This window comes from Aspergillus nomiae (assembly GCF_001204775.2).
Source record: "Aspergillus nomiae NRRL 13137 chromosome Unknown contig00210, whole genome shotgun sequence".
In the NCBI taxonomy this organism is placed as follows: domain Eukaryota; kingdom Fungi; phylum Ascomycota; class Eurotiomycetes; order Eurotiales; family Aspergillaceae; genus Aspergillus; species Aspergillus nomiae.
Genome location: NW_015378265.1, coordinates 20,139 through 45,883, shown reverse-complemented (window position 1 = coordinate 45,883; position 25,745 = coordinate 20,139). Strand labels below are relative to the sequence as shown.

The 25,745-nt window shown below is 51.2% G+C and overlaps 11 protein-coding genes across 11 annotated transcripts; 4 read left to right on the top strand and 7 right to left on the bottom strand.

The window, feature by feature from the left end:
- Positions 1-49: 49 nt before the first annotated feature.
- On the bottom strand, positions 50-856 carry ANOM_006896 (uncharacterized protein; the record flags this gene model as incomplete). The annotated part of the gene is made up of 1 exon (XM_015552152.1): positions 50-856. One exon carries the CDS (start codon positions 854-856, stop codon positions 50-52), a length of 807 nt encoding a protein of 268 aa, XP_015405321.1.
- Positions 857-1,416: 560 nt separating this feature from the next.
- ANOM_006895 (Leucine Rich Repeat domain protein) lies at positions 1,417-4,194 on the top strand (the record flags this gene model as incomplete). The annotated part of the gene is made up of 2 exons (XM_015552151.1): positions 1,417-1,606; positions 1,664-4,194. The coding sequence occupies 2 exons, from the start codon at positions 1,417-1,419 to the stop codon at positions 4,192-4,194; spliced, it is 2,721 nt and encodes a 906-aa protein (XP_015405309.1).
- A 259-nt stretch (positions 4,195-4,453) lies between these two features.
- ANOM_006894 (40S ribosomal eS26 domain-containing protein) lies at positions 4,454-5,781 on the bottom strand (the record flags this gene model as incomplete). The annotated part of the gene is made up of 5 exons (XM_015552150.1): positions 4,454-4,921; positions 5,012-5,114; positions 5,301-5,428; positions 5,618-5,661; positions 5,713-5,781. The coding sequence occupies 5 exons, from the start codon at positions 5,779-5,781 to the stop codon at positions 4,816-4,818; spliced, it is 450 nt and encodes a 149-aa protein (XP_015405323.1). The 3' UTR covers positions 4,454-4,815.
- A 597-nt stretch (positions 5,782-6,378) lies between these two features.
- ANOM_006893 (CBS and PB1 domain protein) lies at positions 6,379-8,727 on the top strand (the record flags this gene model as incomplete). Its single annotated transcript, XM_015552149.1, has 4 exons — positions 6,379-6,600; positions 6,829-7,702; positions 7,761-7,855; positions 7,912-8,727. 4 exons carry the CDS (start codon positions 6,379-6,381, stop codon positions 8,725-8,727), a joined length of 2,007 nt encoding a protein of 668 aa, XP_015405311.1.
- A 480-nt stretch (positions 8,728-9,207) lies between these two features.
- Positions 9,208-13,270, top strand: ANOM_006892 (nuclear import receptor PSE1). The gene is made up of 6 exons (XM_015552148.1): positions 9,208-9,713; positions 9,837-10,059; positions 10,114-10,289; positions 10,351-10,782; positions 10,830-12,895; positions 12,947-13,270. The coding sequence occupies exons 1-6, from the start codon at positions 9,531-9,533 to the stop codon at positions 13,152-13,154; spliced, it is 3,288 nt and encodes a 1,095-aa protein (XP_015405310.1). The 5' UTR covers positions 9,208-9,530; the 3' UTR covers positions 13,155-13,270.
- A 74-nt stretch (positions 13,271-13,344) lies between these two features.
- Positions 13,345-14,692, bottom strand: ANOM_006891 (iron-containing alcohol dehydrogenase; the record flags this gene model as incomplete). The annotated part of the gene is made up of 3 exons (XM_015552147.1): positions 13,345-13,889; positions 13,945-14,221; positions 14,351-14,692. The coding sequence occupies 3 exons, from the start codon at positions 14,690-14,692 to the stop codon at positions 13,345-13,347; spliced, it is 1,164 nt and encodes a 387-aa protein (XP_015405325.1).
- A 289-nt stretch (positions 14,693-14,981) lies between these two features.
- ANOM_006890 (aconitate hydratase ACO2) lies at positions 14,982-17,545 on the bottom strand (the record flags this gene model as incomplete). Its single annotated transcript, XM_015552146.1, has 2 exons — positions 14,982-17,348; positions 17,426-17,545. The coding sequence occupies 2 exons, from the start codon at positions 17,543-17,545 to the stop codon at positions 14,982-14,984; spliced, it is 2,487 nt and encodes an 828-aa protein (XP_015405324.1).
- A 164-nt stretch (positions 17,546-17,709) lies between these two features.
- Positions 17,710-19,730, bottom strand: ANOM_006889 (uncharacterized protein; the record flags this gene model as incomplete). The annotated part of the gene is made up of 8 exons (XM_015552145.1): positions 17,710-18,100; positions 18,157-18,342; positions 18,396-18,608; positions 18,665-18,820; positions 18,874-19,152; positions 19,209-19,233; positions 19,301-19,382; positions 19,466-19,730. Coding segments are annotated over 8 exons (1,338 nt in total), but the record flags the coding sequence as incomplete, so codon positions are not given.
- Positions 19,731-19,978: 248 nt separating this feature from the next.
- rpp1 (ribosomal protein P1) lies at positions 19,979-21,156 on the top strand. Its single transcript, XM_015552144.1, has 4 exons — positions 19,979-20,174; positions 20,336-20,413; positions 20,493-20,625; positions 20,687-21,156. Exons 1-4 carry the CDS (start codon positions 20,106-20,108, stop codon positions 20,731-20,733), a joined length of 327 nt encoding a protein of 108 aa, XP_015405308.1. The 5' UTR covers positions 19,979-20,105; the 3' UTR covers positions 20,734-21,156.
- A 224-nt stretch (positions 21,157-21,380) lies between these two features.
- Positions 21,381-22,607, bottom strand: ANOM_006887 (PQ-loop repeat-containing protein; the record flags this gene model as incomplete). The annotated part of the gene is made up of 5 exons (XM_015552143.1): positions 21,381-21,527; positions 21,591-21,649; positions 21,706-21,755; positions 21,810-22,402; positions 22,488-22,607. The coding sequence occupies 5 exons, from the start codon at positions 22,605-22,607 to the stop codon at positions 21,381-21,383; spliced, it is 969 nt and encodes a 322-aa protein (XP_015405318.1).
- Positions 22,608-23,363: 756 nt separating this feature from the next.
- On the bottom strand, positions 23,364-25,573 carry ANOM_006886 (transcriptional repressor TCF25 family protein; the record flags this gene model as incomplete). The annotated part of the gene is made up of 2 exons (XM_015552142.1): positions 23,364-23,783; positions 23,807-25,573. The coding sequence occupies 2 exons, from the start codon at positions 25,571-25,573 to the stop codon at positions 23,364-23,366; spliced, it is 2,187 nt and encodes a 728-aa protein (XP_015405326.1).
- Positions 25,574-25,745: the final 172 nt, after the last annotated feature.

Here is a 25,745-nt window from a genome sequence, read left to right as displayed (position 1 = left end):
GTTCTATGTCCTCGTCATCGTCGGACTCGGAGAGGACAACAGTACGGTCCTAAACAAGACTAAATCCCGATCGATACATAGGAGGTTGGCCTGGAACTTCTGTCCTAAATTCGACACGCTTCGGCACAAAGTTGCCATGTGGTACCTCAACAGCCACCCTGAAGCGACGCCAGCAATTGTTGTATTGGTGAGACGACTCGCCGCAGAAAGTACAGCGCGTGGGCGTTGATCGCACATGGGTTCCTTGCGCTCTCGGCTCCGGCTGACTGTGGCTTCTCATCCTGGTCTTGCGCTCTTGTTCCCGACGCATCTGCTGAACAACATACTGATTAATCTCCTCTTGACTCGGCTTTTTGCTGTGCCGCCTAATAGTTCCATTGTGTCGTGGCGCCTTTTCATCTCGTTTCATCTGCTGCACAACGAATGCGTTTATCTCCTCCTGCGTAAGTTTTCGAGAATCCGAAGGTGCGTCAAGAGAAGAATGAGGTGTGCTTTTACTCCGCGCATGTTGGATATTTCTCTTCTTCCCCTTCATGACTTTTTCGTGTCTCATAGCCAACTCTGAAACCTCTTGGAAGGTCATTTTGTCAATCGGATTTGAAGAGTTCAATCGACTATTACGAAGCATATCCGTCGCCCAGCTCTTCCATTCTGGCCGTGTCTTTAGCTTATTAAGAAATAGGATATTGATTTGGGAGTCTGCGATCCGGAATTCTTCGTTAACTTGAGAAAGCCCTTCTCGCATTGCTTCAATGAGCTCAATGAGATCGGCGACTGTATCTGATTTTGCGGAGTCGAGGTCCAGTATCTCGCTGATCTGATGTAACATACGAGCATTTCGCTGCCAGATGTCCATTTTGACGAATCGTAAGCCAAGATTGGAGGTGTTGTTGGTGAAGCGTATTGAATATAGATTGGCCGGAGGCTCAGATGAGAGAATCTTGTTCTTTGTTTTTGCTTTTCTAATAGGAGAAATGACGTCAGGGGAAATTCATACGCTGGGCGTAATCTATTTACATCGTTTGCTGATTGGCGTAAAATACCGTACCGAGTAAAACACAGAGGAGATACTACTACTTGCAAGCATCTTATAATGATTTTAGTTCTCTAAACAATCATAAATATTGGAGGGTACCATATCTACATATTTTCACTATCTTTGTTTGATCGAGTAGTGTATCAAGAAGCTTATGGCTTCTGCGCCCAATACGAAAAGTGGCAGTGCTGGGTCTTTATTTGTGGATGATCATGGGGGCCGGTTTTTCTTGGCTCCCTGAAGCAATAATGGTGCACCTGACAATTTTTATATCGATATCTCTTCCTGACTCTGGCAGAGACATTTTGGATCTGAGATCCTACTATTACGATGCTATCTTATCCCAGGCATAGCATTATCATTCACTAAGCGGTAAAACGATGGATCTTGTGCCCCCATCTTACCAGTCCGCAACCACCAGGGATGCGTGGTCTTTTATTGCTACATATATCCCATCTAGCGACCTATGCGCAGCTACATTAGTATGTCGGAAATGGCATGCACTTTTTATGCCGTTCTTGTGGGGTGATCCTGCATCTCACTTTGGGACTGACAATGATGCCGTTTATGGTAATTCCACTGGACACACCATTCGTGGCCTGAGCTGACAAAATATCTGCATTGTAGTCGCCTTGACAAGGTTTAGGAGAACCCTGGTGTATGCCAGGTTGGAGGTGCGGATGCTAACACATACGCTTCATCTGCCTCCTGCTCTTTCAGAAATCTACGGAGGTCCGCGACCGGAATGGCTGAGGGAGATTCTCGAGTATTTACCATGCCTTCAGTCTCTGATTGTCTCTAAATTGCCGTTCTTTGACCATAATTCCATGGTAGCTTTAAGAAATAATACGAACCGCGAACAGGTCAACGAAGCAGTCCCTACATATAACGTTCGTCTGCTGTTGGCGGACCACGAACCTAATACAACCTCTCAGGGGCTTGCAGAGGCACTATTACGTTTTCAGGAACTTGTATATCTTGATCTGTCTTATACCACCCCAGCTCGAGATTGTAGTGTTCTATCTGCTTTATCTCAGCTGGAGCATCTCCAGGTCCTGAAACTACGGGGCATTGGGTTAAGAGATAGCGACGCAGAGTTCTTAGCTAATGCTATCGGTCTGAGAGTTCGCTACCTTGACTTGCGGGATAACAGGCTAACTGATATGGCTGTCCGATCTTTACTGCAAGCTTCTTTCCTATCACCAGGCAATCCTGCAGTCAGCCATGGCCCAGAGGTGGGAACGACAGCACCAGGGCCTTTCGCTCCAGCAACATCGCCACCGACCAATTCGAAATGGCTCAGTTGCCCTACGTTAGATGAGCAGTTCATGAAAGCATTAACACAGCCCTTGACAGGCCGTTCGTGGGTGGAGAACGTACCACATGCGGGCATTACACATCTATATATCGCAGATAACCGGATTACAGTCGAGGGAGCCGCAAGCCTTATAGCTTCATACCGACTTCACGCTCTTGATGTAGGAACAGTTGACACCGCCGAGTCAATTCGGGACTCGCGTGTTATATCCTCATATCAAAAAGACCCCCGAAAGCTTCCTGGCGCCGAAAAATTGATACCAATTCTGGGTTCTGCCGCGAAAGAGAATCTAACGTACCTACGTGCTCACCATGCAGTGTGCACCGCTGATGCCCCTTGGAAAGACCCTGTGTCATCGAATGGATTTGTAGCAGAACTTCCAGCTGAAAGTGAAGATCAAACCCCGGAGCTAGACGCCGCAAATATGATCCACGAGCTCCCCGCAGAGGAGGCTCCTGTTTTTGAGCTTGCGGGGTCACCAGTTCCAGAGGCGTGGAGAACAGAGTTTCAACGTGGACATGGTACGCAAGCGCCTATTTGTGAAAATGAGCCATTGCCCCTACGAAGAAGAGGTTCTGTTTTTGCCCCCGAGGTGGTTGAAACACCATATACCAGGACAGACGGTGATGCTACATCTATTACCATTAGTCCGCTCCATCCAGCCCAGGCTCAAGAAGGCTTAATCCCGACCAAGTCGGAGTTCGGCGAGAATACAGAAACGCCTGGTACAATCCCAAGATGTGCATCCCCCGGAGTGATGGACGATCCCAAAACCCAGAAAATCCAAGAACTCATTTCAAAAAGACCGAGGAATTCCGTCCTACCTCGCAAAGATTACAAGGAGAACAGCTTTCCGTATCTGCATCCTTCTTTTGTTCCCCATCTTGAGACATTGGTCTTGACTGATGTTCCATCCCATGTTCCCGCAAATTCCCCCATCCTGAGGTCTCTAATCCGCTTCATAACAGCCTGCTCACATGAGGCGTTGCTGGCAACGCTCCAAGCAGGGTCAGACTATTCGCTTCCTCCTGGTCGAGCTCGAGCCAAAGCTGAACAAGAACGATCTCGGTCACTGTTTGCGCTGCGGCGCTTGGTACTTGAAGTAACCCCTGTTGAGAGAACAACAGTCAAATTAACTGCATGGAAATCAACGAGCTACCAACAAGGGGCTTCAAAATCAAGCACTGGGGATCGAGATCTGGAGAAACTGTGGTCAGCAGCAGCGGACGACTTCAGTTTCTTCGGTGAGGACGAATGCGGGGTCCCAAACCATGATCCAGGGAGGTACTTCCCAATGGCTGCTCTCAATGAGAAAGTCACTTTGATCCCAGAAGATGATGATTCTGGAAACTCAGGGCATCCAACGCCGGTTGCTTCTGCGCAGAAATTACACCGTCCGGATTTTCCCTCGTCTTATGGCAGCCGTTCTCGTCCCTCTTCCATCGACTCTGGGCCAGCGCGGAATAACGGCCGCGTGGTTTCACCTCAAGCTGATGCTCCGGAGGTTGACCTCATCGCAGAATTGGCCGCTTTCAGGCGTTCAAAGAAAGCTGAATATGAGAATCTGTTGCGCAGGGACCGAAAAAGAAGGAGTACGATAGGCACAACGTCTTCGCTCCTATCTCCGTCGGGGTCGTTATCATCATTCGGGCCATTGTCGCCTTCTCCAAGCCTGTCCACTCTGGCAACAGCCTCGGCTCCTCAATTGGCCATGTCGCATTATGTGGAAGGATATTGGAAAGGCGAAGTGAAAATTGTCCGAAACCCCGCACCCAAAGGGCGGAGTGGAGTGGTTGATATGTATGGAAATTACTTTGAAAAAGGGTACCTATATCCTTAAGTCTTGTATGGAACATGTTGCCTCGCATGAAAGTTGGTTCTAGATCGCAAACATGTATTTACTCATCATATATGTTTATGTCATCAAGTTAGATACCCCAAAATAAGAACCCAACCGTGTAAGTCATGGCGGTGCACTTCTAGAGGGATCCCCCCACTGACAGCCTAACATAAGTATACTGGAACTACTCCGTATAGTGGGGCAAAGCAACTAGAAGTAGAGGCCACTAGGTCGATTTACAAGAATGGAAATGGGATCGTTTGGAGTATCTTGTCATTTTCTCTTTCAGTCGTTATGCGAGCTTGGATTCCCTTTCGTCACCAAGTCAGAATGTCGAAATACAATGGAATCTTGAAAGCCCCTGGCCGATCCATTTGGTGCATCGGGTTCCCGTCTCCACTGGGCTATATTCGTTTACCTTTTGTGAACAGTAAATGTTTAGATTTTGTTTTGTTTTATTTGCGTCTCCTGCCCACGGGCGACCCGTAATGCAAGCCTTCGACCCCAAAACTGAAACCCATTCATTCCATTTGAACCGAGTAAGAAAGTCTGTTCAGTAAAGAAACAAGAAAAGAAACAAGCCTTTTAAACTAATCCATTTTTCTCTTCTGTTTCCCTTCCTTACATAGCCTTAGCGGCCTGAGGGGGGCTCAGCTTCTTGCCGTCCTTGTTGTACCTGATGCGAGGAGGGGGGGCACGGTTGCGACGACCTTCCCGGGAACGGACACTGTGAGAGGGATTTCCGTCAGCTTGGTTCAATCTTCCTAGTGGTCCATAAAGGTCGCCAGTCTATCAAAAGTCGGGGTTGAATGCGTACCGAACAATCTTGCCGTGGATAGCGCAGGAGACGCAGTACTGCAGCTTGAGGTACATCTTGGGGACGGCATAGTCGGTGAAGACGGAGGCGTCAGAGATATCACCTATACAGTAAAAATCGTCGAGTCAGTCCCAGTTGCGTTTGCAAATCGTATCCCATCAATTCGTGCGTGCTGTTGCCGTCTGCGTTCATAACTCCTTCCCCAGTTCCAGACTTCGATTCCAGCTCTTCCGAACAACAGTGCGCGGCGAATTTGGGTTTCAATTGCGGGTATCAGGTTCGAACATACGGATGGCAGCGGACTCAACCATGTTGCGGATAGTGAATCTCTTGATGGCCTTGTCCTTGGGGACGCAGCGAGCGCAGTTGGAGCAGCGCACGGGCTTGGTGTGGCCGCGGCCGTTCTTGTTACGACCGCTGTAGAACTGTCAGTTTTGCTGATTCCAGAAATTGCCCCTTTCCGTTTTCCGTTCTCTTAACACAAAAACACTCGTCGGTAACCGGGTTCCCACGGCCATGTAGAATATACCGGAACCGTAGGCGTCATATCAAAAGGCACGCATGTAATGAAATCGGACGGGTATAGGAGATAGGGTCGGTCCTTACTTGTTCGCCCTCTTCTTGACCATCTTGACGGCTTTTCTCTGGAACTATGGGTCAGAGAATGAAGAGTCAGGGGGAAGGGGAAGGTTGTCGCGTACTTGGCTTGTCGGGTTTGGTTGTCGTGAAGCACCGGAAGACTCGTGATGAGGTTGTGCGAGGCCGGTCATGTGCAAAAGCCCTATGCCCTTAAGCGAGGCCTAGTCACGGGATGTTACGTGCCTGAGGCGGAATGCGGGAGGTCTTTCTGCCTGAGGCAAGAAAAGAGTCATTCTGTCCGCGGAAGTGGCCTGAGGCGCCCAGACAAGGATGAGGACGTATGATGTGTTCACGTGCCGATCCTCCCGTCTTACTTGAAAGCCGAGAATCTTACGATACACCAATACGGGTACTTTGTTTACTTTACCCGTTCATCATAACAGGGCAATCGTCCCATTTTCTGCCGTAAACTAACAGCTAATAGTTCGTCCACCCGACTGAGTCTAAACCCACTCGAGACCCCCTGTCTGCCCGTAACTTTCTCGTTGGCGTTCAATTTATCGTCTCTCTTCCCTCTCTTCCCTTGCTTTGACCTGTTCTGGTTTATCGTGAACCTGTTCAGTCTTGAGGGTACTAGTACATATCACTACTAAATACTCCGTACATACACACCTGTCTCCGCTCTCCTTTACTCCCCAATTCCCTTCATCTCCTGTACCCTCTCCCCTCCCACACCCACTCACCATTCACATTGCGTAACCGTACCTACAGTACTGTTGGTTGGCAACATGTCGGCCACTGGAACGTACAGGGGAACTATGGCTGGCCACAAGACTGTGGGCAGAGGTAGGCTGCCCGACTTCGATAGTCCGGCATCCCACATTCCGCGTCCTCGGCCTGAGACCGCTACTTCTTCCACACCCAATCCTAACACTGCCTCCAGCGACATTGGAAGTTCAACAATGAGTGCTGCCAGCAGACAAAGACAGAACCAGTCAAAGCGAGATGAGGTATGGTCTTTCTCCCTTGGTTACGCCGTGTGACGCTTTATAGCTACAACGGAGCTTGAACTTTTTAAGCACGTCCTCTGTATCCCATCCCTCTTCACCAATTTTTTTCCCTTCCCTCTTGCACCTATTACCCTTTTTCCCCCCTCTGTCTCCAAACCAACCCATTGTAATTTAAGATGGGGCAAATCGTTATACAACTCTCTACTCCTATTCTAACACCCCAATCAGGCTATCCGCCGAAAGATGGAGGCGGACCTCAACAAGAAGAAGCAAGCCCCGACAAGGGCGCATCGTTCTCGGAAAGCTCCGCCAGGAACCGTTCTCGCCCTGAAACCTAGCCAAGCTCTTCAGATTAAACCTAACATGACCATTGCGGAGGCCGCTCAACTAATGGCAGCAAAGCGGGAGGACTGTGTTTTGGTTACCGACGATGATGATCGCATTGCCGGAATTTTCACTGCTAAGGATCTCGCGTTTCGTGTGGTGGGGGCTGGCCAAAAAGCTCGAGATATTACCGTCGCCGAAATCATGACCAAGAACCCTCTATGCGCGAGAACCGATACCAGTGCTACCGATGCACTCGACCTCATGGTTAGGAAGGGTTTCAGACATTTGCCAGTTATGGATGAGAACCAGGATATTTCTGGTGTTCTCGATATCACGAAGTGCTTCTACGATGCGATGGAAAAGTTGGAACGCGCATACAGTTCGTCCCGCAAGCTATACGATGCATTGGAAGGTGTTCAGACGGAACTCGGCTCCAGCCAGCCTCAGCAGATCATCCAGTATGTCGAAGCCTTGCGTTCGAAGATGTCTGGTCCAACTCTCGAGACTGTCCTTGATGGCCTGCCGCCCGTTACAGTCTCCGTTCGCACGTCTGTGAAGGAAGCTGCTGCTATGATGAAGGAACACCACACCACCGCCCTTCTGGTGCAGGATCAGGGCTCGATCACCGGTATATTCACCAGCAAAGATATCGTACTGCGTGTCATTGCTCCTGGTCTCGACCCGTCGACATGTAGTGTGGTTCGCGTCATGACTCCTCACCCTGATTTTGCGCCCGCCGATATGAGTATTCAAGCCGCGCTACGGAAGATGCACGGTTAGTTATAGCCCATTGGATTTCCAAAGATACTGTCTCTAATTTTAGATTGTCGCAGACGGTCACTACTTGAATCTACCAGTTATGAACGAGACGGGCGAGATTGTTGGTATGGTCGATGTGCTGAAACTCACATATGCTACTCTGGAACAGGTTAGTAAATGATTTTTCACCTGCAATAGGCGCAGAGTATCTAACTGGATTTCAAGATCAATTCGATGTCGACGCATGATGATGAAGGCCCGGCATGGAACAAGTTCTGGCTGTCTATGGACCATGAATCCGACTCGATGGTGTCTGGTAGCCAACAGCCCAATAATCGGTCAGTACTCAGTCCTGAGTCTCCGAAGGCTAGTTATGACGCCAGAGACAGTGTGCTTCCTAATGAGTCTGCTTCTCACCATGGTGGCGATGAGCACTCCGAATACATCGATCACCATCATCATCATGGCGAACCTGTTCCGTTCCCCTTCAAGTTCAAGGCGCCAAGCGGCCGCGTTCACCGTGTTAACGTTCTCCCTTCTGCGGGTATTGCTGATTTAGTTGCCCAAGTCACGGCCAAGCTAGGATCTGAGGCGGACGCTGTCGGCGGTGCGGCAACCTGTGACGAGGGTAAACTTAGCAACACAGGTTATGCCTTGAGCTACTTGGATAATGAGGGAGACACTGTTTCTATTACCACTGACCAGGACCTTGCTGATGCAGTTACTCTGGCACGGCAGTCCCGTCGGGACAAGGTTGATCTCTTTGTCCATGACCCGACGCAACCTCCAATTCCTGCTACTGTCGAACCCCAACCCGCACCTGTCAAGCCTGTGGAGGAGAAGACCTCTCCAGTTCCAGAGGATCAGTTGTCGGAGGAACCATATGTGCCAAAGCCCCGGTCTCAGACGTTCTCCTCACATCACCAAGAAGAGCAATTCATTGCCGGAGTACCTAACGACTTACTCCTTCCTGGTGCGATTGTCACACTGGCGGCAGTCATTGCGGGTGTTTTCGTCCTGAGTCGGGCCACTTCCCGGTAAAGTGTGTCTAGCGAGCATTGTTTGATATAGTTGAATCGGTGGGATTGTTGTATCTAGTTCTTTTGTCTTTTCCTCAGTGTAACCCAAGAGCGCTATTTCTCCGCTTTTTTTTTCTTTTGGCCATCGTTTAGCTGTCTGCATTAATTTCTGATATTGACTGTTCGGATACCGCTGTTGTTATTAGTGAGAGCATAGTGTGATTTACAGCGTATAGAAAAAGATTTGGGTTCGTTTTCAGGTTTTCCACCAGCATAGTATATTCAAAGGGATTTAGTTACTAGTACCCTAGATCGGTAGAGCACGAATGTTTGCAATCCTACTGGTTGCTAGTCCGTAAATTGGATGCTGACAAGGTTGAGTTGTTGGTTCTGCGGTGATGCCTTGATGCCTGGGATTGCCCTGTTTGGGTCTAGCGCGGCGCTGCCTCGAATTGCTGGAATTTTTTGGGTTGGACTTTTGGTTGCTCAGTTCCCTCATCCCACATCCATTATTCGCTCCCTCGCGAACCTCTAATTCTCCCCTCCAGTTCATCTGCAGCTCTGGACCCAGCTGGGATGCTGAGCCTGCGTTTGAGCTGTGTGTTTTCTTGAGAGATAATCCATTTACTGATCGTCTTGAGTACGGGTCTTTTGACACTACTTCCCCCTCTATATTCCCCCCACCAAAACAATTCCAGAAAAATCCTATCTAACCGCTACCCCACTCGCCGCCTGGGTTCAGCACTGAGCCCGCATTTGAACGTCTTCCTGGATCGCGACTTCGTTTGTTCCGTTCGGTTGGACCCTTCAGCTTAAGCAGACGAGATGTCTTTGCTACCCCCCGAGGTCCACTCCGCGCTCTCGCAGCTGCTGCGCGCCTTGACCACCCCGGATAACACGGTCCGTACACAGGCGGAAGAACAGTTGAATAATGATTGGATTCAAGGTCGTCCGGATGTCCTTTTGATGGGCTTGGCGGAGCAGATTCAAGGCGCAGAGGAACTAGTAGTAAGTGCCTCGACTCGGAATACAAGGGGGAAGGTCGCATGAAAGCGCCGAGACGGATCACCTTGCTCCAAGGCCTCCTCCTCCACAATCGGTCCTCATCCTCATTCTTATTGATTACCACAGACACGTACATTCGCTGCGGTGCTGTTCAGGAGAATATCTACCAAGACACGGAAGGACCCTGTCACAAATGAAGCCAAAGAGCTCTTCTCAACACTTACTGGAGAGCAACGCCTGGTCATTCGACAGAAGCTGGTTACTTGTTTGACGACTGAGACTGTGACGGATGTCCGGAAGAAGATCGGCGACGCAGTGGCTGAGATTGCGAGACAGTACACCGATAACGGTATGCAGCCTAGACGACCTGGGAAATCCTAGGATTGACGAATGACTTTTCTAGGTGACCAATGGCCTGAGCTTCTCGGGGTTCTTTTCCAGGCCAGTCAATCCCCCGATGCTGGCTTGCGTGAGGCTGCCTTCCGCATTTTCTCGACCACCCCCGGAATCATTGAGAAGCCCCACGAAGACGCCGTTCAGGGTGTGTTCGGCAAAGGTTTCAAGGATGACGTTGTGTCTGTACGTTCAATCCTCAGTATCGGCTGGTGGAATATCAGTTTTTTTGACCGTCTATTTGCAGGTGCGCATTGCTGCCATGGAGGCTTTCGCTTCCTTCTTCCGCTCGATTTCGAAGAAATCCCAGCCCAAGTTTTTCCAGCTCGTGCCAGACCTCCTCAACGTTTTGCCTCCGCTGAAGGAATCGTCCGAGAGCGACGAGCTTTCCGCGGGATTCTTGGCCCTCATTGAGCTGGCTGAGATTTCTCCCAAGATGTTCAAGAGCGTGTTCAACAATCTGGTGAAGTTCAGTATCAGCGTAATTGCCGATAAGGATCTTAGTGATCAGGTTCGCCAAAACGCCCTGGAATTGATGGCCACATTTGCAGACTACTCTCCCAACATGTGCAAGAAGGACCCTGAATTTGCACAGGAGATGGTGACCCAGTGTCTGAGCCTCATGACTGACATCGGTATCGATGATGATGACGCTTCCGAGTGGAACGCATCTGAGGATGTAAGTTGTCCATGCTCACTGTGTACCACATATTCTGACCCGTCTAGCTTGATCTGGAGGAGAGCGACCTCAACCATGTGGCTGGAGAACAGTGCATGGACCGTCTGGCAAACAAGCTTGGTGGACAGGTCGTCCTTCCCGCTACCTTCTCTTGGGTTCCCCGGATGATGTCTTCGTCAGCCTGGCGTGATCGCCATGCGGCCCTTATGGCTATCTCCGCTATCTCAGAAGGCTGTCGCGACCTGATGGTTGGTGAGCTGGACCAGGTGTTGGCACTGGTCGTTCCCGCTCTCCAGGACCCCCACCCTCGTGTCCGCTATGCAGGCTGCAACGCCTTGGGTCAGATGAGCACCGACTTTGCTGGCACAATGCAGGAGAAGTACCACGCGATTGTGCTTAACAACATCATCCCAGTGTTGAACAGTGCCGAGCCTCGCGTCCAGGCCCACGCTGCCGCGGCGCTGGTCAACTTCTGCGAAGAGGCTGAGAGGAAGGTCCTCGAGCCCTACCTTGCCGAGCTTCTGCGCCATCTTCTGCAGCTCCTGCGCAGCGACAAGCGCTACGTTCAGGAACAAGCTCTTTCCACTATTGCTACGATTGCCGACTCTGCTGAAAATGCGTTCGATCAATATTATGATACCCTGATGCCTTTGCTCTTTAACGTATTGAAGGAGGAGCAGTCCAAGGAATACCGTCTTCTGCGTGCTAAGGCTATGGAATGTGCTACCCTGATTGCGCTGGCTGTGGGTAAGGAGAAGATGGGACAGGACGCTCTGAGTCTAGTGCAGTTGCTGGGCAACATTCAACAGAACATCGTCGATGCGGACGACCCGCAGTCGCAGTATCTGCTCCACTGCTGGGGCCGTATGTGCCGGGTCTTGGGCCAGGACTTCGTTCCTTACCTCCCTGGTGTTATGCCCCCTCTCCTCTCCGTTGCGGCCGCCAAGGCGGACATTCAACTGCTAGATGATGAGGACCAGATTGACCAGGTTGAGCAAGATGAAGGCTGGGAGTTGGTGCCTTTGAAGGGCAAGATCATCGGCATCAAGACCAGCGCGCTGGAAGACAAGAACACTGCCATTGAGTTGATCACCATCTATGCTCAGATCCTGGAAGCTGCCTTTGAGCCGTACGTGCTCGAGACTATGGAGAAGATTGCCGTGCCTGGCCTTGCTTTCTTCTTCCACGACCCAGTGCGGGTCTCCTCGGCTAAGTTGATTCCTCAGCTCTTGAACTCGTACAAGAAGGCCCACGGTGACCAGTCCCCTGGGTTCGCACAAATGTGGAACAAGGTGGCCGAGAAGATCATCGAGGTGCTGAGCGCGGAGCCCACGGTTGATACCCTGGCAGAAATGTACCAGTGCTTCTACGAATCCGTGGAGGTTGTGGGTAAGAACTGCCTCACCCAGCAGCACCTGCTCACCTTCATTGAGTCGGCCAAATCGACGTTGGAGGACTACCAAGTCCGTGTCAAGGCTCGGCTGGAGGAGCGTGCTGAGGCCGAGGACGGGGAGGAGGAGAACCTGGAATACGAGTACGCAGTGGAAGATGACCAGAACTTGCTCAGCGATATGAACAAGGCATTCCACACGATCTTTAAGAACCAAGGCACATCTTTCCTGCCCACGTGGGAGACTTTGATGCCATTCTACGATGCGTTCATCACAAGCCAGGACCCGACGCAACGCCAGTGGGCTCTGTGCATTATGGATGATGTGCTGGAGTTCTGTGGGCCCGAGTCGTGGAAGTACAAGGACCACATTATGCAGCCGTTGGCAGCAGGGTTGCAAGACCAGAACGCAGCCAACCGCCAAGCAGCCGCATATGGTGTGGGTGTTGCCGCGCAGAAGGGTGGCGCCGCCTGGAGCGATTTCGTTGCGGCCAGCCTTCCCAGCTTATTCCAGGTAACACAGTTCAACCAGTCCCGGACAGAGGAACATGTGTTCGCCACCGAGAACGCATCCGCCAGTATTGCGAAGATCCTGCATTACAATGCAAGCAAGGTGCAGAACCCACAAGAGGTCGTGGCCAACTGGATTACGACCCTGCCAATCACATTCGATGAGGAGGCGGCTCCATATGCCTATTCATTCCTGGCTCAGCTCATTGACCAGTAAGTTACTATTTTCATGCTTGCACCAGATCGCGCTAACTCATTATGCAGACAAAACCCCACTGTCATGTCCAACGCCGACAAGGTGTTCGGGCACATCGTCCAGGCTCTCGAAGCAGAGACCTTGCAAGGACAGACGGCCGCCCGGGTGGCCAACTCGGCGAAGCAGTTGGTGGCTACGACCGGACTTAACGCAGATCAGATCCTGGCTGGTGTGAACCCAGACAACCAGGCGGCAGTTCGGAGTTATTTCCAGTAGATTGGGATGATTGCAGGGAATGTCTATGATATGGATTTTGTCGATTTACTTTTTACGAGCCTATAGCGTCTACGGACTTTAGGGATGTCATTAAATGAGATTATTGCAGATACACACAACCCGGTTTTTCCTCATCCATATATACAGGAGTCGATATATAAAGTATATGTACCAGTACCAAGTAAAATATCTACTCAACCACCATCTCCAGAATCTCTAATATCTGACTCTTCTCCGTCAACGGCACCGGATTCGTCTTACACCACCGATCCTGCAAACTACTCTCGGCCAGCCGATCCAGCTGATCCCGACCGACCCCAACATCCTTCAACGACCGAGGCATCCCCAACTCCCGAATCACCGCGTCCAACACATCCCCCAGATCCACCTTCGTCACATCCAAACCTCTCCTCTCCAAAACCTCCCTAACAACCCCCTGTCCCAAAAGAAACCCCTTCACCCTCTCCTGCCGCTCCCCATTCGCTCCATGCCGCGCATTAAACTTACAAACCGCCGGCAAAAGCACACAACTTGTCTCCCCATGCCCAACCCCCAACGGTCCCAATTGATGTCCAATGCCATGGCTAGCCCCCAACTGCACTCCCGCCGTACAAGCAGCCATAGCGTCCACCGACCCCAGCTGACACTGCAACCTCGCATCCACATCCCCCTTATCAAACCTGCACCCCAGCAACCCGGGCACCAAAAGCCCCAACGCATGCAACGCAAGCCGGTCTGTCTTCTCGCTCGTATGCTCTACAGCGACGAACGTCTCGATGCAATGATCCACCGCTCTGATCCCCGTGCTGAGCCAGATGGAATCGGGGGTCGTGGTCGTGAGAGCCGGGTCTAGAATCACGAGTTCGGGACTTGATCGGGCTCTGGAAGGTATGCTTGCGCTTCGTGGCATCGTTGGTTGCGCCGGCGAAGTTGGAGTATTCGCCTGCGGAGAGGGTTGTCGGTATACTGATGATGGGGATGTGTGGGGCGTGGATCGTGGCTTGTTGGGATGGTGTAACGGGGAGTTTGGAGAGGTCGGTTGCTGTGTGGACGTCGTTCGATAGGGCCTTTTGTGTTTGGCATTAGTTGGTTTGTCAATTTCTTTGTCATACATATAACTAGTGATCCGACAAATGACTCTATGAAACGTCTTTACTACGGAAGATCAAAGCCAGGTAAGGAATATATAATCTCACCAAAGTAACAACCTTCGCTCCATCCGTCAGGCTCCCCGCTCCAATCGTTAATATCAAATCGGCTCCGCTGTTTCTTGCTTCGTCCACGATCTCGAGGACCTCGGACCAATATGTATGGCTCCGCATGCCGATGCGGATCCCCACTATCTTGTCTTTTCCGATGGAGGTGCTCAGTCGGTCGAGTACGTCTGTGTTCCGGGATAGGGAGCCCGAACAGATTATGTAGACTCGGGAGGCGTGGAAAAGGTCATTTATGTGTTTGGCGGCGGCGGCTTCGAAGGGCACGCCATAGGAGAGGAGCGGGCGGGGTCGGTCTGCGAAGGCGGTGCGAAGGGTTTCCATTTTCTTTTCTTTCTTTTTGTGTTGGGTAGCTTGAGATGGGTTGATGTTTGGGTAGTTTTCTTATGGTATGTGGTGGTTGGAGTTGGTTTACACGGTGCCTGGACTGTGTATAAATATGCGCTATGAAGTCAGCTCGATGTAAACAACTGTGGAGGTGGTGGGGCTGGTGGGGGCGGAGCGGAGTGGAGGAGGTCTTGGTATACGCAGTAGAGGTAACAGTATAATATCAATAGTATGAGGAAATTTTCACATTGACATAATTAAACAACAGATTTGGTATATGTACAATCTAATTAGACTTTCCCGCCTTTTGCGCCAACAAGTTCAATGCACTTCCTGCCAGGATGAACGCACACTGATCCGGGCTCAGAGTGTGCTTCACCGGGATCTCAACCGCCTCGCCGTTCCGCTTGGTCACCTGAAGCTTGATCGAGCCCTGTCCGCCTGCCTGCAGGGTTTCATACAGTCCGACCGTGTCGACCTTGTCGCATGCGTCAATGCGGTCGTAGTCAGCGGGGTTCTCGAAGGTCAAAGGCACGACACCCTGCTTCTTGAGGTTGGTCTCGTGGATACGGGCGAAACTCTTAGAGAGAATGACACGTCCACCGAGGTAGCGAGGCTGCAATGCGGCGTGCTCGCGAGCGCTACCCTCACCGTAGTTGTCCTCAGCGACCACCAGCCACTCGGTTCCCTCTGCCTTCCATTGGGCGGCCAGGTCGGGGATTGAATACTGTTTGCCGGCCTCGTCGTAGGCGACGTTGGTCTCGCCAGTTGCTGCGTTGACGGCGCCGATCAAGGTGTTGGCGGAGATATTAGGCAGGTGACCCTTGTACTTGAGCCATGGGCCCGCGGCGGAGATGGTATCCGTGGTGCACTGGCCCTTGACCTTGTACAGCACCTTCAGACCGGAGAGATCTCCCTTGGGGAAGGGAGCAAATGGCTCCAGCAGAGCCAATCGCTCGGAAGTGGGCGACACAACCACCTCGCAGCTCGGGTCGGGGGCCGCCGCAGTGGGCTTGAACTCGGGGTTGCCGTCTTCGAAACCATCAGCGGGCAGCGCAGAGCCAGTCGGAGGCTGGAACCGGAACTCTTCACCACTCGGGGTCGTCAAGCTGTCGGTCATAGGGTTGAAGGTAGTACGGCCAGAATATGCCAGCGCTGTGACAAGCTCGGGGGAGGCGAGGAAGTTCATTGTCCGGCGGTTGCCGTCGTTACGGCCAGGGAAGTTGCGGTTGTACGAAGTGAAGATAGCGTTATCCTCGCCTTTAGCGACGCCATCAGTCCGCTTCCACTGACCAATACATGGCCCGCATGCATTAGCCAGGACAGTACCACCTGCAGAGGCAAAAGTTGAGAGCGTCTGGTCACGGTCGAGGGTTGCCCGGATCTGCTCACTGCCTGGGGTGATAAAGAAATCAGACTTGGGCTTGAGTCCCGCAGCGGAGGCCTGCTTGACAAGGTCCTCAGCACGGGTCATGTCCTCGTAGGAGCTGTTTGTGCAGCTACCAATCAGTCCAGCTCCGAAGGTTTCGGGCCAGTTCTTCTCGCGAACGGTGTCGGCGAAGGCGGAAAGTGGAACCGACAGATCCGGCGTGAACGGTCCGTTGATGTGTGGTTCCAACGTCGACAGGTCAATGGTGATCAACTGGTCATACTCGGCACCGTTGTCGGCACGCAGAAGGTTCTTGGGACCCGAAGCGGCAATCTCCGCGGCCGCCTTAGCGACATCTCCACGGTGCGTCGCCTGCAGATACGGGATCATGCTGGGAGAGAATGGGAACACCGAAGTGGTAGCACCCACCTCAGCACCCATGTTGCAGATAGTAGCCTGGCCAGTGCAGCTAAGAGTTTCCACACCCGGTCCGTGATACTCAATGATGAAGCCAGTTCCTCCACGGACGGTGAGCTTGCCTGCCAAGTGCAAGATAATGTCCTTGGGAGCAGCCCAGCCGTTCAGTTTACCCTCCAGTCGCACACCCAAAACGCGAGGTGCCTTCAACTCCCAAGGAGCATCAACCAACGCATCCACGGCATCAGCACCACCAACACCAATGGCGATAGCGCCGAGACCACCCGCATTCGGAGTGTGGCTGTCAGTGCCTAGCATCATCAATCCAGGGGCGGCGTAGTTCTCTAGGACGCTCTGGTGAATAATACCAGCACCGGGGGCCCAGAATTCGATACCGTAGCGTTTGGCCGCGCTCTCCAGAAAATCGAACACTTCACTATTACCCTTGATCGACGCAGGCAAATCGGTGTCGGCACCACGCTCACCCACAATCATATGGTCGCAGTGAATACTAGCGGGCACTGCGGTCGACGGAAGACCGCACGACATGAACTGCAATAGAGCCATCTGTGCTGAGGCATCTTGCATCGCCACACGGTCCGGCTTCAACTTCAGATTCGCCTTGCCGCGAACATCACGTCCATTGTCCGTGCCGGTCAACAATGACTCCTCGGGATTCGCCAGATGGGCGTAGAGGATCTTCTCCGCAAGGGTGAGTGCTCGCGACGAACCCAAGACACGACGGACTTCCTCCAAGTTGCGCAGGATTTTGGGGTAGGGGGGCATGCGAGAGGACACCGAGGAAGCCTCCGTGGCCAGACCGCGGCGGTTGAACAGCCCTTGTGGGGGAAGGCACTTCGGAGCCAGCTATGATTCATAGCGGAGGTTAGTACACGGGAGATGTATAGATCATCGAGGAAGAGGCAGCCATTGAGGTTACTTACCTGCGAGAGGCGGTGGCCCGCTGCCAAACAAGCTGCCTCACCATCGTGCCGCCTGAATGTAACCTGAAATGAATTGGGGAAGAAGAAAAGAAGGACATGAACTGAGTTCGATGGCGACATTATTTTATTTTGGCCATCGGCTGCCTTTTACCTCCATGCTGATTGGACAACCCCGGCGCCGATGCCGGGCCGACATTCCAAAGGATCCATCTTACCGTACTGTACTCGGGGCCCCATCTCTCGACTGCCGAAGTCCCGCCAGTTTTCACGTATGATACCGTATTACCCACTTGATAAGTTTTGACATTAGTAGATTTGATGACAACTACTAGTAGTACCAACATGGAGCAACAACACAGTTTGCAATGCGCCAGACAAAACGCCGATAAAATACGAGAAGAGCAAACAGCCTCACGATCGCCGAGATCGAACAAACCAAGTTCGTCCCAAGATTTCCTCCAGATCGCCATTAATACATGAGAAATGGTTAAAAAAAAAAAAAGAAAGAATACCAAATCAGGCATTCCGGTCCTCATCTTCTTGCACGGCCGCCCGCAGCTCCCATACAATATCGTAACATTCCGCTAATAGTGAATTCACACTGCCCTGTCCCTCGGGGATGTCGCTGCCCACGTAGAATTTCCCATCTACTCGCATATTATCAATGGAGTTCAGCTGGGTCATATTAGCACTGTTTCGTGCACCACGAATGTCCCAAACCCCAGACTTACCTTCATACTATATGGGTAAAGTTCACGCGAATTCGCCACGCCGCCAGACTCCTTAACCTCAAGGAGGCAGCGCTTCAGCGTTTGGAGCTGGTTATACACCGGTAACAATGCCTCAGATACCGGTTCTGACGAGATTAGAAGTGCATAGATGTATCCATAGCTCCTCCTGATCAAGTACAGAAGGGTCTACATGTTCAAGTTAGCACACCTGTGATTGTTGAGATGTGCTGGACCCTTACCCGTTGCGCATGAATATCCGCCAATTGTCCTTCCGTATCGACAAAGTTTCCATTCACACGTGCCTCATCAATACGGTCGAGTTTTCGTTGAAAGCCGAACAGATCGGTCTCGCGGAGAGACCACGCTTGTGTTACAGACAGCCGATCAAGTTGGTTGCGAATGTCAACCAACCGCTCGTACTGGTCTTGGAACCGCTCATCAATCTTTCCCTCCTGTCGGGGATTAGCAGAGAAATAATAGGATTTGGAGAGACGTACCGTTGCAGAACAATCTCCGTCCACTGCCAGCATCGTTCTAGTAAGCCTTTCACATTTTCCTGTCCAGAGAGAGGTTGCCCATCAGCGCCAACAAAATTGCCGTCTTTCAATGAATCCTGGATCTTCTTCAATTGATCCCGTAGCCCATTCACCTCCGACGCGGAGAACTAACATACACTTGGTTAGAAACAGCGGATGTGTAGGACTAAAAGGTGCACACCTTTGAACGAGTGTTGACGGCAGAGGTTGACCGCAGGATTGACACAAGTGTCTCATGAGTAGACACAAGTTCGGGGCTCAGCTGCGCAAGATCACCCTGCAACTTGTCTAATAAAAGCCGGCACTTCTCCAGTCGGCTCTCTAGAAGTGTCAATAAAGCGGGGGAGTATGCATTGCGACAGCGGTCGATGGTTTCGTCAACATGAGCGAGAGTCTTTGTGATGGAGCTGAGGTCTTTAGAACTGTAGAAGCCAGCCTCTTGCAGGTGGTCAAGAAGTCGCTATTTGTCCGTTAGAAAGCGGAAGAAACGGAAGAATGTATTTTGTCTCCAATTACCTGAACTGTAGTTGCCAAGGAATACCTTCAGCGCAATCGATCGTCAGTCTCTATCAGATCCGATCAACAGCATGTTATCAGGAGGCACGTACACTGCAGGTGCCTCATTGTTCCGACCAACTGTCAAGAACAGTAACGAGATCAATTGAAAGCAATCATCCAGTACATAGTCAACTAGAACCTCGGGGAAGTGGCAACAGTCAGCAAGCCTGTTCTCATACAACTTACACTTAACGCAAGGCCCACTCAGTGCTAACGTCGGTTATGTGGCAGCCGGCGGTCTTTCCCCTTCCGAACGGCATTGAGCTTTTCCACCTCTGAAATCACCTCCTCGTATAGCGGAAGCACGTCGCGAGACTTGATGTAAGAGGACTTGTCCTGCTTGATAAGCAGGAGAGCGTCGCGGGTGCGCAGCAGACGGTCGAGAATTGGCTGTTCTTGCGGATCCAACGGAGCGGGGACGGCGGGGGAATCCATGACGCCGGAGCGGGACAATGTAGAGTGTACGAGGTGGTGTGGGTGGGAGAGAAATATCAAGTGCTAGATCGGTGAGGGATAGAACGGAGTGGTACCTGTATTTCGGAAATAATAAAACGCGAGAGATATACGGAGATATTTCGATCTAGAGACTAAACTGCATCATGCGGATCAGATGCACTCAGACGATGATGGCATGGATTGCCTATTCGGGATTAGTGAAAAGTCACGGGAGGGGCGTTGGCGCTAAGCCAGAACAAGGCCCTAAGCGAGCCCTAGGTGCACACAGTACCAGTTCCGCTCTGGGCCTCTACCGGACTCTCAAAGATAGGCCGAGTTAAAAGTCTCCCGTCTTCTTCTCTCTTTCCTATACCCATCCCTCTCGAGACTCCAGTCCAGTCAACGACCCCATCGACCACCATGTCTACTGCCGAGCTCGCTTGCTCCTACGCGGCCCTCATCCTCGCCGATGATGGCGTCGAGGTCACCGTACGTATTATCCTTGGATTTTGAGTTGGCATTGTGGGAAATCGATAGAACAACATGAGGTTGTCGCAAAGAGGTGGAAAGCTGCGGGAAATCTTGAATGCTGGGAGATGAAAATTTTTGCATTGGGAATATAGGCTGATCGTGTCTCTTACTCACCACAGGCCGACAAGCTCCAGACTCTCCTGACCGCCGCCAAGGTTCAGGAAGTTGAGCCCATCTGGACTTCCATCTTCGCCAAGGTAAATATCCGACACTTTTCGAACGACAGATAGAAGAACGCAAAGTCAGGATTCAGCAACTTACATTCCGATTTTACAGGCTCTTGAGGGCAAGGACATCAAGGAGCTCCTGACTAACGTCGGCTCCGCTGGTGCTGCCGCTCCCGCCGGCGCTGCTGCTGCTGGTGGCGCTGCTGCCCCCGCCGAGGCTGCTGCCGAGGAGAAGGAAGAAGGTAACGCTTCGATCCATGAAGAGTCTGCGAAGGTGCGCGGAGTGCTGACTTTTGCACACAGAGAAGGAGGAGTCCGACGAGGACATGGGCTTCGGTCTTTTCGACTAAGCGTCTTCACCCGTTTGGCTTTCCTAATTTCCTTTTTCACCTCATTTCTTCCATATCTCCTTTTCGCCCTCGCATTTCTTGTACCCCATACTACGCGACCGCACGATGATCAAAAAGGGAAATTCAAAAGGGATCAACGGACAAAGACATCCGGTGGGACTGGGCGCTTTGCTTGTATGATGGGTTCGATGACAGGTACTGGAACGGATGACGCTATGATTCCGGCCATCAGACTTCAGTCGTGGCACACCTATGGGTCGGGGGCGAGATCATGTTGGCCGTCCTCGTTTCTATATAAAATGTTCCCAGTTTAGCTAGTTTCGAGCTTAGGTGCCCAGATCTCATGCCATGTCTGTCATGCGACCATGAACAAAAGGTTTCTGTTTGCATTGTCTGTATAAAGCTATTCATAATTCCCGCCCACTCCCATTGCTCTAAAGTAAAAAAAAAAACACAAAGTCATGCATGATATAAATATAGTACAAACGCCATGCCACATGAGCCCCGCAACTTTGTTTGATATTAAAATAAAAAAACACTCGACACAACTTTTGATAAGTGTGATCACTAACGGAACGACGCCGCGTCCCCGTAAAGTCGATCAACGCGCTAAACTATTAGCGTGACTGTACCCTGGTCCTTGACAGTCATGGCCCTGCGGCTGTAGAGTCCGCAACCGCATAGAGACGAAATTGTATAAAAATCGTGATATCCTCGACCATCGTGCCAAGCGATCCGAGCAGCCAAGGTATATTTGTAACAATGTAGTTCTTCTCCGTTGAGTGACAAAGGATCTAAATTGTACATTGTCAGCCTCAAGTGACACCAAAACAATCGATCAGGAAATGAAAACCTACACCAGCGCCATAAGTCAAATTCCCCAACAGGGAGAGAATAAAGAATAAAAGCGAGAGTCCTGTAAAGTCAGTTAGCAGTGTATATGCGGTGCCTCGTGGTTAGGAAAATATATACCTTCGCAAGATTTGTCCTTCCAGTTTTTATAGATCTGCGGAAGACGTGCACTAACATTTGTCAGTCCTGAAAACCATTCCACTCGGTTACATTTCAAAACTCACCCCAGGTAGCAGATTGCGCTGAAATACCCAACCACCTGGGCTCCAACGGCTATCTCGGTACCCCCGGCATCATCCTGAGGTGCCGGCTGCCAAACACCAGATTGCCATGCGATCGTCCATCCACCCATTCCGATCACGCAGATAGCCAGAACGCTGCTGAAGTTCTTCACCCATGCACTACGACCGGCCTCGTTCTCCTCGACAATTTTCGCTAGTGTATCGTCGGGTCCAGTAGCATGGCCATCACGGTGTTGTGACGCCCATGACCGACGGCGCGAAGCCGGGCCTTCTTGAAGGCTATCGCTAAAGCGCCGGCCCAGCAACGGGGTGGTCGGATCAGGTGTTTCGACGGAAGAACGTCGACGATGGAAGGCCTGAAGACGCGAATTCCGCACCTTGTAGTAGAGGCATTGCCCAATAAGCACACCATCCGCAATACAGAAATAAACTGCGATAGCCACAATTACGGGAACCAGCCCGGCCCAAAGGCCTCCGATTAGGTTGGTTACGTCACCAACGAACCAAACGGCGAGAAAGACAAGAGAGATGGCCTCCGCATTGCCATTGCGATAATTCTCGATAAGTTGAGGTACCTGGCAAAAGGTAGTTTAGTTGGTTGTCTTCGCAGGGCCCTGCGAATCGCAGCGCGGTCGAGCAACGTAGCAGATAAACACATACCAGAACGAAGATCCAGCAGGTCAAAGAAATAGATCCCAAGAGCCCGGAGGCAGCTTCACGGGTGGTTAACGGTACGGGTTCTGCCGTAGCCATACTGACCTGCGACCACAGAGTCGGCATTTTCTTTCCTGAGTGAGTGAGCAATGGTTGAATCTGCCGGCGATCCGTGAGGAGAGATAAGGGAAAAAAAAGTTAGCTATCTCGCGAAGCGCTCGGATGTAACGTGATAGCACATGAGTCACTAATATAGTGCAGTGGCAAAGTCCAATCTGATGATTGAAATTTTCCCAATAGTCTTCTCATCGATCAAGATATGCAGTCCCACGCATGGGAGATGCAAATGTCAGGTTCGGATTAAGATTTTATTATAGTTACGGGTTGTTCCGCTGCCTCTCAGAGCAGGTTTTACTAAGCTGCGATCATTGAGAGGTAGCATCTTTTCACCCGCTTGATTGAACCCTGTCGAGTATTAAGGCCGATGATGTTTATTTTCTTTAGAAAAACAAAACAAGCAAAAGTAAAGGAACGTTTTTTCTTTTCTTTTCTTTTTTTGGTCCGATTCTAAATTTAACGGATGCGTGTAACCGAAAATGGAAGCTTGGACAATACCAGGCCCTGTTATGACGTTTTGCCCTAAAAGCTACCCCAGTTCTGTATATATAATCCCATACGTACGTAGTATACCCCACAATACAATACAACAAAACGAAGACACGGTACCAAGTACACCCAAAACATACGACTTTTCCTCTCTGTAATTTCTACATTATAATAACTACAATTCTGTTGTTCGTTCGAATCCAAGAGCTATAGGTGATTAGCGATGTAATCATGGTATATCATTTTGTCACTATACACACAATGAGGGTGATGCAATCACACATCCTCATCTTCATCATATTCTAGTAGCTGAAGTTCATCTTCCAACAAATCGATCGCCATCTCACCCGTAGAGTCCCGAATCGGACCGTGGAGTAACCGCTGTCGAGTCTCCGGCTGGAGGGCGTCCAAGGCATCTACATACTCAGTCAAGGGAGAGTAGTCGACGACCTCCCCCCAGTTACCGCGATCGACACCATACTGGCGTAAAAATGCTTCCAGACTGTGAAGACCATCTGCCAGGAGCCACTGCTCAAGTTGTGGCTGCTGATCAGCGCTAGGGTGTGGACGTGTGGGATTAATCTCGTCTTCACCCTCACCACTCGGTCCGTTTTCGTCATGCACTTCTTCTCCACCCTGGAACCCAGGGAAACGAATAGCGCCATTGTTCATTTGATCCAGAAGGTCCCGCAGCCACTGTGGCGACCAGCCTCTGGCACTCGAGACAAATACGATGGGGTGGGATCCGACTGTTGGCGGAAGGCCTCTGAGTCATAGGGAGGGAGCGGATCGGACGCTGATATCCGCCCAGAGACAAAGCGTGTGGGTAGATGCGTTGTGACTTTAGGGATGTCTGAAAGCACCACATGGCGGGCAATATCGAGTGTGATCTCAGGAGGCTCAACTGGTTCTTCCTCTTCTACCAAGGTATCTGCGACTTCCACGATCAACGAGACTGCCTCGGGTGTGTTCCAAAGATCCTTGGCACGGACAATGTAGAGTTCAGTGAGCAATTCATGAGCGTCAGTCGGAGGCATCTTGCCCCAAACCTGCTTAGGCATGGGCTGGATATCAAGCTCCTGCGCTAGCTTGCAAAACACCCATGGATAGCGAGCCATGGCGAGACGAAGCTGCTCTCTACATTCCTTAGGCTTGTTCAACCGGAGGTATGCCAATGCAAGTGAGCATTGGATATTTGGCAGAGAAGCCCATTCCTCTCTCAACCGGGTTTGTGTACAAAGTTCGATAAAATGGGAGTACTCTCGGCCCCTAAGGGCCAGGTGATCGATCAGAAGTCTGATACAGTATGGATCACTGTCATTAAGGCCCAGTAACATCTTAGCCCACTCATAGGCTGTCCTCCAGGTTCCTTTCATTCCCAAGTTGGCAATGTATCTCCAGCCGACGAGCCACAACTCCCGGTTCGCCATATGCGCAAAATCCAGCCTTGCTTGACCTTCCTTGAGACTGGTACCAAACGATGAGTGAGCCGACCGCCCAATGTTGAAAAGCGCACGTTCAAGGAGATCAGCGGAAACAGCGTGGTCACTTTGGTGCTTGGCTATTTCGGAGACTTGGAGCAGAGTCGAAATATGGTACGGATTATATTGTAGTAGGTGAATCATTCTCTGAGGGTCCATTGACTCCACACACATATCGAACTGCATCTGCACGTCCTTATAGGAAGCGTTGTGAATAATCCGATAGACCGTAGGACCAGTTGATGATTTCTCTACCAGCTCCATCCCGAGGCCACCACTAGGGGTGCGAGGCCATTCATCCTTGCCCTGCATCAGGACGTTGCGCCGCAGCGTGACGCCAGCTAAACTCTGACCTCTACTCGCAGGACTATATTTGCCAGTCAATGCGCGACCGAGGTCAATCGTTTCCCGGTTCCTGTCTCTTCTGCGGCCTGCGCCAGCATCCTCTTGATCAAAGTTTTCCAACACAACATTACCAAACAACTTTCGCATTTCATTCGTTGCATTGAGAGACTTCGGATCGACGGCGAGAAGCTCCGCCGGAGTCTTTGGAAACGAGGATTCGCGATCATTGCCCGTTGCAGCCGTCGTGGCATCGCCTTGTGCGGAACGGTTATTGTCGACAGCTAGCTCCCTCAGTGCTCGATCAATCTCGTCTAACTCTTCATCATCTGCCTTGGTATTCGCTGTTGCTTCATCGGTGGCTTTCGAAGAAGCCTTCTTCTTCTTGTTTTTCCTCTTCTTCTTTTTCTTGGAATCTGCCGATTTCGCTGGGACAGGTATATCTTCCGTTGGCTGCGTCACCGGCTCGTGAGCATCGTTGTCGGACTCTTGCTCTTCTTCATCGGCGGCATTCAGTAAATCAAAGGCGTTCAACTTCGGCTTTGAAGGCTGGGATACGGGCTCATCTTCGCTTGACTCATCGTTTTCTTCTGCTTGTAACGATGCTTGCTGCAACTCTTGTTCGCGCAGCTTTTGCAGCTTGCGAAGTGCGCGGGAGGACATTCAGGGCTGACCGCAAGGTTGTCTAAATCGGCCAAGTGTAGTGTGATCGTCGAGGCCCGCGCGGGGAATTGGTGAGTTGGTTTTGTGATGTATAAGTAATAAAAAAAGCGCTTTTTGTTCATTTACAACCGCGGGGAATGACGACACAGTCGATTTGGGATTAGCGCGGGAC

Excerpts from the sequence above, each read along its gene's own strand:
- ANOM_006892 (XM_015552148.1), top strand. The coding sequence starts at position 9,531 with ATGTCTTTGCTACCCCCCGAGGTCCACTCCGCGCTCTCGCAGCTGCTG. Across the intron at positions 10,290-10,350 it reads TCAAGGATGACGTTGTGTCT|GTGCGCATTGCTGCCATGGA; the intron begins GTACGTTCAATC and ends GTCTATTTGCAG. Across the intron at positions 10,783-10,829 it reads AGTGGAACGCATCTGAGGAT|CTTGATCTGGAGGAGAGCGA; the intron begins GTAAGTTGTCCA and ends TGACCCGTCTAG.
- rpp1 (XM_015552144.1), top strand. The coding sequence starts at position 20,106 with ATGTCTACTGCCGAGCTCGCTTGCTCCTACGCGGCCCTCATCCTCGCC. Across the intron at positions 20,175-20,335 it reads ATGATGGCGTCGAGGTCACC|GCCGACAAGCTCCAGACTCT; the intron begins GTACGTATTATC and ends TACTCACCACAG. Across the intron at positions 20,414-20,492 it reads GGACTTCCATCTTCGCCAAG|GCTCTTGAGGGCAAGGACAT; the intron begins GTAAATATCCGA and ends CCGATTTTACAG.